Source organism: Lathyrus oleraceus, chromosome 7 (assembly GCF_024323335.1).
Source record: "Lathyrus oleraceus cultivar Zhongwan6 chromosome 7, CAAS_Psat_ZW6_1.0, whole genome shotgun sequence".
Lineage (NCBI taxonomy): Eukaryota > Viridiplantae > Streptophyta > Magnoliopsida > Fabales > Fabaceae > Lathyrus > Lathyrus oleraceus.
The window spans coordinates 14,687,708-14,697,900 of NC_066585.1; the positions used below are offsets into that span (position 1 = coordinate 14,687,708).

Genomic DNA, 10,193 nt, shown 5'->3' on the forward strand with positions numbered 1-10,193 from the left:
GGATTCTTTCCTTTATAGTTCTCGGACACATGTGCGGTCCTTTTGTCGGATCGGAATTCCTGGTGATAGGCCATCGATGAACCTCTTTCAACCTTGAACTTCTGCCACTTTCCATGGCCACGTTTTCTCCCTTCAGCCTGCTTGACCCACTTCCTATCTGACCCTTCGATGCTTGGCTTAAAGGTCATGGGTTGGAAGTTTCGTCCAACTTGTTTGGTTTCATTCAACTTCACCATAAGGCGCCTAGGATTAGGATATCTCCTAGGATCGAAGAACCTTTCTAGCTTACCCACTTGATTATTATGGATGGATTTATGGCCATTTTTGTGGTGCACTCTCCTAACCCCCTCCAGATTCTAAGCTGCCTTTTTGTCGAACACAACATTACACCTAGAGAATAACATCACCTTTGATTTCTTCTTTTGGTACCTTCGAAGGAAATCTGACAATGTTTCCTCCTCTTGAGGAAACACAACCTTATTGTATTCCTCTTGCTTACCTTCATCATCGACTTTCATTGAGACTTCTCGAGATATCTCCACCATATTAACTTCCATGTGGATATCCTTAGTAATAGCCATCTTTTGGAATTGTTTCTGAAGGCCGTCAGTGTCCTTGTCCAGCTGAATAAAACTATCAGCGGTCTCTTTAGTGGTCATCACTAACTTTGAATTTCTAGCATCCTCGATATCTAAGGCTTCAACATTTTCCTTCTCGATGTCTTCCGTACCCCTTAGGGCCAAACCATCACGAGGTGCCTGCTCGAAGTACTCATGTACTTTAACCATGACAGGCTCATGGGCGAAGTCTTCAGTAACTTCGGTCATACATAAATCATCAGCAGCTTCAATGAAATTCACCTCCTCTGGCTCGATATAACGAGCTTCAGCAATTTATAGAGGATCAGAGTCTATTTTCAGCTGGCTCTGTGGCTTATCACCGAACTTGAGTCTTGCCTCCTGGATTGCATTTTGCACCAGGTTCTTGAAAAGAAAACATTGAGACGTTTTATGATCCAAAAAACTATGGTATTTACAAAACCCACATTTTTTTCTTTGTTCTAAATGAGGTACTTTAGCACCCGGAGATACTATCATGTGACCATCTTTAACCAGTAGGTCGAAAATTTCATCACATTTTGTAACGTCAAAAGTATATGTTTTCTTAGGAAACCTGTCATTCTTTTCAGGTTCGACAGGGTTTCTCCCGTTCGAAGGGGCCAAAACTTTTCACGCATATGGTGGCCCCTGTGTCAATTCAGCAAGATCAATCTCAGTATCATCGAAGTCTGGAACTTCAAGGCCGGAATCTTCGTGATCTTTCCTAAAATCGACATAGGCTACTCTTTTACCTTTGTTTGTTCTAGCCTTTTCTTCTTTTAAACGTTCTACCTATCGAACTCTGTCAGCCAACTAGGCCATATCCCTTAAATATTGAGTATCCAATTTCTTTCGAATCGAATATTCAAGGCCCCCAGCGGCCATTTCGACTAACTCATGTTCTGGCACTTGCATAAAACACCTGGCTTTGAGTAGTCGAAACCTATTCAGGTAGTCGTCAATTGGCTCAGTGAATTTCCGTCTGACACTAACCAACTCTCTCAAACTTATCTTCGTTTTCCCCATGTAGAACTGTTCATGGAACATTCTTTCGAGCTGGTTCCATGAATTGATCGAATTCCAGGGCAAAGTTATGAGCCAAGTAAAAGCATTCTTGGTAAGAGAACTTGGAAAAAATTCCATCCAAAGATTCTCGTTATTTGACATATCTCCAGCTTCAATTAGATATCTCGCCACGTGTTCGACAGTTGACTCAGTAGTATCCCCGACAAACTTGGTGAATTTGGGGATTTTGGTCCTCAGGGGCGCATCTGTCTGTAAGACATATTCTGCCAAAGGTGATGTATAATTTGGTCTTCTAAGACCAAAATTTACCCCATTTCGAACCATAATTCTCTCGACCATAGCTGCTAGATTATTATCCATTGCCACATCATCATGTCGAACTTGCCGTATGATATCATCGGCATTTTGATTCCTATTTACCATTAACACCCTTGGTTCTCTAGGTACATATGGTTCGATCCTAGGAGGTACTACTATTCCCCCTTGATTTTGTGGGATCTGGTTAACGGTGAGGTCTTCCTCAAGCATGGGCCCTTGATTCTCTCTTACCCAATCCTTGGGCAGGGGACGCTGGTGTTAAGGTATGCCAAAAAACTCATAAATTCGAGCCACTTGTGATGTCATCTTTTGATTCGACTGAGTTGTATTATGAATCAAAGGATTTAGCACAATAGCCAAAGTTTGACTTAACAACTGGACCATTTCATGATTGCTTTCGTCCATCTGTTGCCTCCATGCCGCCGCAGAATTATTGGTAAGAGTGGGTAATTGTACTGGGTGTCTTAAACCTAACGCCTGATTGGTTTGACCCACGTTTATCCCGGACCCTTGTACTGATGAATTATGTTAGTCGTTGGTTCCGAAAAAGTATAACCCATATTCTGTAGATTGGCCATCATTGAAGTTGGCATTCGATACAGCTGTTCTCGACCGCTAAATGGTATTGAAAAACCAGGGGGTACCAACGGCCTATTTGGAATGTCCCTAATCGGTGAGGGAGTGTGGGGTGGTCCCCTAGGTCCAACATAAGTCAGAATTGGTTCAGAGTGGGAGATCGAATGCGTATGCATCGAACTCACCATAGACGAAACTATTTCGGACGCATGCGTCGTGCCCGTATTTTCCCCCATCGAAGAAGAAAGAGGCATTATGCTGCTAGTTAATGGGTTTTGAGAAGTTTGAGTTTCTGGCGAATTCATATTCGCCATTCCCGTCTGTGATTCTCTCCCTGTTCTTCGTTCGTCCTTTATGGCTATTTTACCACTTCTTAAAAGCATACAACGATTCTTTTCTCAAACAAAACTTAGCAATCAAACAGAACGTTAGCACTGGTCCCACTGAGTGTGCCAATTTGTTTACCTTGAAAAATGGTAAACAACCGCTGATCTTCCAAATTTCTAAATTTGGTCACTTACAGGATCAGTCAGATTGATCCTAGGACATGTGCTAAATTTCTCGTAAATGTAATGTTAATAAATGATTGAATAAACGTCAAATCAAAGCGTTAAATAAAAACTAAGGACAAAAGAGTGACTTGAACAAAAGAACAATCTTAAATTAGAATTTAGAACTAATAAAGAAGAAGTAAACGACGGGAATTGTAAAAGGGTTAAAAGTAATTAGAAAGGTTTGTAAGTGCTGGAATTTTTAAGAATGTAAGGTAAAAGTTCAAGGTAAGGAAAGAAACTAAAGATCTTTAAACTTGTAAATGACGAAGTAAGAAATAAAGTGTTTGAGAGTAGAGAACAAGAAAAGATATTTCTGAAAAGAAAGTAAAGATAACTTTATAATGCTTTGAAATGATTAAACAATGGTGTAGACAACGTACATTCTGCGTTTTACAGTTCTTCTTCACACGAATACATAGTAAATTTGCAGGTTTTTATACACAATTTGACACACATGATAACACGAAAATGTATCGTATATTTGCCTTGATTTACATTCAAAAATTGTACCATTTTCATTTATATTCTGATTATTCCGCAAGTGTTCAAGTTATTTTTGCAGGTATTTCAATTCTCATGCTTAAATGAGCAAATTATAGAAAAGGAAGGAAAAGAAGAAGAAACAGAAGAGAAACAATAGAAAAATCAGAAAATATGAACTTTGTGAATATGACGACCATCACACACCATCACGATCGTCACGCTACCCTTAAGTGTGACGAAAACCACAATTCTATCACGATCGTCACGTATGCAAAATCAGCGTAATGGGTTTCAAACAGAAGTGGTCCACGTCGCCCTCAACTCAACCCAGTCTTCGCTCCTTAAACCACCTTCCCGTGAATCCCTCACTCAACTAAGTCCTCCTTACTTTTCTCAAGCACGAAGACCAAGAGGGATTATAAAAGAATGGAAGTTGGAAACTTCCAAATCTCTCTCTCTCTCGTCCTATCTCTCTGCTTTTTTTCTTTCTGCTCCTGCAATTTTGTTTTCACGTTATTTTTCTTCAGCAAGCATTATTTTCTTTTACTGCAATTTGTTTACCTTTCCGTTCAGAGCTTTGATTTTTCCCTTTTTCCTTTCCGTTTTTCACTTAGCCAAAAGTAGTAGTTTCCTACATTGGGTAACTACTGCAACTTAGTTAGTTTAGTTTAAGCATTTGTTTCGAAAAAGAAGAATCCTACCGACCTGTGGAGGACTGCTCAAGTACTTCAAGATTCAGCCTATTCAATTAATCAAAGTTCCAGGTTTTTTATTCAATTATTCTTGTTTCTTTATTATTAAATAATCATGTTTGCTTTATTGTTAAATTGTTTCTGTTCGTCTGTGTTTGCATTATTTAACATGTCCGACTAAACTATCGGTATCGATATGTAAAAAATTTAATTAGACAGGATTTAATAATAATCGGTGTAAACTTCTTTTCTCAAATAATCTTTCTAGCTGTGGTTTTTAATTTGAATTTAATTAACTTTTTCACGAGAGTGAGAAGCTATTTAATACGGTTTTGCCACGAGAGTGGGAAATTAACTAAGGTTAGAACCGACAATCACGAGAGTGTGAGGGTCGAACTGGATAGTAAAAACTAGGCATTGATTTTAAAAACAGCGAGAGCACTTTATTTATTTGGTGTTTTGAAGAGATTTTAGATTTTGACCAAATTAAAATGCATTTTAATTTATTTTTAAATTGTTTTTTAATTGATTAAATGTGTAAAAATTATGTTGAGTCATTTTTATGGTCTTGTGATGTTTGACTTTCTGTTTGGGCCTTGGTCAAGGTTGATTTGACTTTTGTTGGATCAAAACCATTGGTCAAGGTTGATTTGACTTTTGTTGGATCAAAACCAATTGAGTTTCTGTTTGGGCCTTGGTCAAGGTTTTGATTTGATGAAATTCCTCCCATGATCAATTTGATATTCTATTCCCCCCCCCCCCCTCTTCATCTTCATCCCTATTCTTTACCATTCCCTCATTTGAACAATGAAATCTCTAATGTCTTAAGGCTAATTGGTTCATCAATAACCTTGTGTCAGATGAACCAATACAAGTATGACTGAGATAGGTTCATCCCTCTTGATCTTTTTCTTTTAGTGTGTGATATGTTTTAGGAGTTTGGTTCATCATACCAAATCTCTAACATGCGTTAACACCTAAATTTTTATTTCCCGACCTCAGATAGTTGTGACTTCTACATAAGTCCAATTACGATTGTTTAACATAGAGCTAAATTTGACCCTAAAGGCATAGTATTCTAGTAAGTGAGATTGTAAGTCTCCCATTCTTTATGGTATTGTGTGGAAACTTAACCTTTTTTCCTTTCATGAGAGCTAGTGGCATACTTGTTGAATTATCCAAGTTGGAGCCCTTCTCATGGAAGATGTCTTGGTTTAAGGATTCATACTTGTGAAAGGATGGTTGAGTGTTCTCCAAAGAATGCCTTAATCAATTTAAAAAAAAAAATACCACTAACACTTGACTAACTTTTGACTAATATTTGACTAACTCTTGTTAATATTGTTTTACTTTCAAGTCATTTACTTTATGCAATTTAAATTTCAGTCATTTATCATTCATTGCCATTTACATTTCACTTAAGTGGTTTATGTTTATGTCATTTTCACTTTGCTCATTTGAGCCATACCTTGTGATTGTATATATTATTTGTGCATTTTGATTTTGTTTGTGGTCTTAGGACCTTAAAATACTTAATAACCACAAAAAAAAACCTAACAAATATTTGGTGGACTATTGATCTTGATCTGAACTATTGGACTTAGGATTATGCAACATTCCCTGTGCAAAAGGACTTGGCCAATGCCAACATTTAAAACCAAGCTATTATGAACCAAGCCTTCATCTGATGCAAGCCTTGAACTCTATTTGAATTCATCTGCTACCCTGTCTTTGTGCCAATTGTTATTTTGATCTTATGTTTGATGCTTTGTTTTGAGTTGATCAAGGAATATTTCATCTGATACATGAGTAGACAAATGAGACTACTAACTATGGGGATTGCTTGCTTGGACGTGGTTATCTTTATTTGGTGCCTTGATCTTTGTAATGTATGGATATTGCTAATTGCTCCTTGATTATTGCTTGATTCAAAGTCCAAAGGGAAAATGAGTTTTCTATATGACATTCTTGTCTGTTGGATTGCATCCCATTGGTCAGATCTTTTCAACTCTTAACTTTTAAATTTGTGCTTAGGATAGCCTCTTCATCTCCTCCCACTTCTTACATTTCAAAATCTCTCCCCCTTTTCAAAAACTTTCTTTGCTTGTGATTTCTAACTTAGACCTTATTTTAAATAGAAACTTTGGCCTTATGCCAATGGACTATCAAACTCTTTCTTAAATCAACTTTGTACATAAACTTAACCATATTGACTTAAAATTTCAAAAAAAAAAGAACTAACAACTTCATTTAAATTTTTGTCCCTTTTTGCCTTTTTAACTAAACTTTTGTTAAAAGCAATTCACCAACTTTAAATTTTTTACCACTTATCCCTCATTTTTATGTTGGTACGTTGGCACAAGACCGCGGGTCTTGTCAAACACAAAAATATAATCAATGAATTCTTTTCTCAATTGTACACTTTATTTTCCTCAAACATCGCTTATACCAAAAACACATACATACACAAAAAAGGGCTCCCTATGAGTACCTGGGATGCTTTAGGTGCTAACACATTCCCTTTGCGTAACCAACCCCCTTACTCGTAATCTCTGGCATTTTATTAGTTTTGATTTGAAAACTTCTTATCTTTGGGTTTTGTTCGTAATTTTCCCTTTTCCTTTGGAAACAATAAAAGCGCGGTGGCGACTCTGGTTTTATTGACATTAAGTTTATCCATAGCTTGATGGTCATGAATTTACTGCTACAATGGGGATTCAAATCAACCAAAGAATCCAATGCATCCAACGTGCATTCTGGAGAAAGATGAAAGAAAACAACTAAAACAACCAGAAATCTTGATACCATTGTCAGGAAAGTATGAATAGTGCATCAAGTATCTCGCCGCAAAGAGACACCTTCTTTACTCATAAAGGTAAGCAATCAGGGTTATCACATCGTAAGCATACAGTCTCTCACAGATGCCAAAGAATAGCCTCGTGAATCATTGGTTAACACCGGAAATGCCTCAGTGGCCTAATAATTTCACGTTGCAGAGATAACAAGTAAACCATGGCATTGCAACAACTCATAACCAACGAGAATTGCAGTGTTGCAGTAAATGAAGAAAACCAAGTACATAACTCAAAGATAAATGATGCATAAATCACTGAGATAAAAATACTTGTATAAATATTAAATTGATTACATCTGATGAACAATGACCTAGAAAAGGTACAAGAAAAAAAATACAATACAAAGCAAAATAAGTAATCAAGCCGAAGCATCCGGGACTGAGGTACCAATAACACTATCTTGAACTCCCTCGGGAGCATCCTGAAAGGGGTTCATATCTTGAAGAGGAATATCAGTAGTGGGGAAAAACCTCTTCACATGTTCCAAGACCTGATCGTGGACCCCAAGCACAAATTGCATAGTATATTGGACAAAATCATGGTGCGTCATGTTCAGACCAACAACCTCATCTTTAAGAATCTTTAAGGCCTTGACTTGAGCCTCAATCACCCGTTGAAAAAGTTTTCTGATCCTCATTCGCCTGACGCGTCTTCTCCATAACAAAATTAGAGGCATCCTGATAATGCTTCTCATATGCTTTAAAAGAAACCTCCAAATTAGTTACACATGCAACCAGATTAGAAGGAGAATTGTAGGTCTTCACCTCCTCCCGCAGAGAGTCAACATGCTTAATTTTATTCTGTAGCTCAGTCATATCCTTCTAAAGGGAAAAATACTTCTGCTTCATAACCCCACACTTCCCTTTCCATGTGTCCCTTTCCTTGTAGGAATTTTTGGATGCCAAGACATCTCCTCGGCCAATAGCGACATTAGAAAGAAGAGGAGAAGCCTAATATGTGTTACATGTGATCTCAAACATAAGATCCATATTTTCCGCCATAGAGAGATTTTAGACATAAGACAAGTCCTCTATGGACACAGCTGCATCAAATTCATTAGAAGTATGCATAGGTCGAGAGGAAAAAGTGGCAGACATCCTCCTGAAGGGGCTTATTTACCCTAAAGCACCGCCCCAGAAAGACGAGTCTGTTTTGGAGAACCTTCTTCCCGAGGGGAGTGTTGGTCTTCATATCGGACCCTCTTCGTCAAAATTAGAGTTAAAGTGGTCGTGGCAATAATCAACTGGTCGACCTCGGGGGCAGTCGTAATAGTCATAATCATGGAGATGAGAGTATAGGATGGAGCAAGAGTTATGGCCTAAGATAAAGGCATCACTACCTGGCCAGAGAGACCAATCTATAGACCTTAAGCATTAGCAAGATCAAAGAGCAACTTCAGTTTGTCCATGGTATCTACAAAATACATAGAATATGTTAAAAAAAACTAAAGGACTCCGTCCTCACCGAAAATTTCCATCCTCACTTCCCGATTGACTGCACTCACAATGGTGTAAGTGTTAATCCATATTTCTTTTATCTTGGTAGGGGGCACCTCCCAAAGGCCGAACCCATCCTCATAGTCGATCCCTGAAACCAGGAATGTAGGTCCTCCTTCATAACCACCTCATGAGGGGGAAAAAGGACCAGGCCTGGTATGGTAGGAATGGACGTCCCAGTTGAAATGAGATAAAGACCAGCATTTTAGAAATGAACTCGTATATAATTATGAAGACATGGTAGAGGAGTAGCACAAAGTGAGATAGGCCTCTAGCGTAAGGGGCCTCACCAGCAAAAAGCACCCTAGAAAATCACCTTAGTCCTTGGTGAATAGGTCGAACGAAGGATTGTTCGGATGGAAGCTAATGAGCCCTTGGTCGCAGAAGGTTTCCTAAGAGGAATGCTTCAGGTGGAACAAATTAAAGAGCAATCTAAGGGATGGTTTCCAAGATTTATTCTCGGCATGCAGTTGGAATACCTTCGTGTAAAATTAGGACCTGATCTGAAGCTGAGAATGGACAACTTTAAAAGGTTTCAGGACGACCACTCCGAAACTAGAGAAAGGTAGTTTTGTAAACATGAACTCATAGAGAGAGACCATACATTCGTCAAAGAAACTATATATCCTCTTCTTCTGGATCATTGGAAGAGCCAACCATTCTAGAGGATCGTTGACCACGATGCCAGTAACCTCTATATCGACCCTAATACTCATAAAGGATTGAGTACCCATCATTTCTATGTCCACCCAGTCGTGTTATGCTACTTCTAGCCGACCTCAAAGATCCAGGCAGGCCTTCACATCATCGTCACTGAGTTCACATTTATTAGTCCTTAGAAAAATTTGGATATAACATTTAACATGTTCTCTCCTCTAGCGGTTGCTTTGTATTTTCTCATCGGTTAGTATGCAGGAGAGAATATGGACTTTAGCACGATTCACCTCTCCTCCAAAATTTGATAAAAGGACTTCTAATGAGTCGAACAAAGAGGCTTATTCCTCTAGGGAATCCTTAGATCCCGTTGCCAGATCAAAATCATCAGATAAAGGTATGACTTCTCGTTCTAGAACTTCTAATGAGTCGAACGAAGAGGCTTATTTCACCCTCATAGTTGCTCACTAAGTTGACTATACTATCACTTATCCAAACTAGAAAACATGAAATGTTAAAGAAAAAGCTTGAGTTCAAGAAGTTACGTGAAATGTGAGATTGATGAAGCAAAATGAATGAAGAAGCAGATGTTTTGATTAATGAGATACAACTGTTCCGATGAATGTTCTCAGGGGAGAAGAAGCCAAGATGTTTACTAAGACAATGAATATGAATAAGATAAATGCCAAGGGTTGCAAAAAATTCTCAAAATTCCCAACTCCTCCTATTTATAGACAAAGGCGGATGAACGATCCAGATCTACTAAGGAAAGGGGTTAAGAAATCAATGATTACATTCCTCCCTAGGAAACCATGCAAACTCGAGTGCACTCAAGTGTACTATAAACCTTTTTATGCCCTAACTTGTGACATCACCACACATGTCAGAAGAAGGCTTTGAAATGTTTCAATGACAAAACTGCATTTAATGTGCTTATCCC

General features: G+C 38.3%; 1 protein-coding gene across 1 annotated transcript; it reads right to left on the minus strand.

Moving 5' to 3' along the window:
- Positions 1–1,229: 1,229 nt before the first annotated feature.
- Positions 1,230–2,048, minus strand: LOC127101731 (uncharacterized). Its single transcript, XM_051039180.1, has 2 exons — positions 1,593–2,048; positions 1,230–1,391 (listed from the first exon to the last, which is right to left on the minus strand). The coding sequence occupies exons 1-2, from the start codon at positions 2,046–2,048 to the stop codon at positions 1,230–1,232; spliced, it is 618 nt and encodes a 205-aa protein (XP_050895137.1).
- Positions 2,049–10,193: the final 8,145 nt, after the last annotated feature.

What these genes read in the sequence shown, in the direction of transcription:
- LOC127101731 (XM_051039180.1), bottom strand. Translation starts at nt 2,048, where the DNA reads ATGGTAAATAGGAATCAAAATGCCGATGATATCATACGGCAAGTTCGA. An exon ending in AGATAAGTTTGAGAGAGTTG is followed by an intron (nt 1,392 to 1,592) that starts GTTAGTGTCAGA and finishes AGAGTTCGATAG; the next exon opens with GTAGAACGTTTAAAAGAAGA.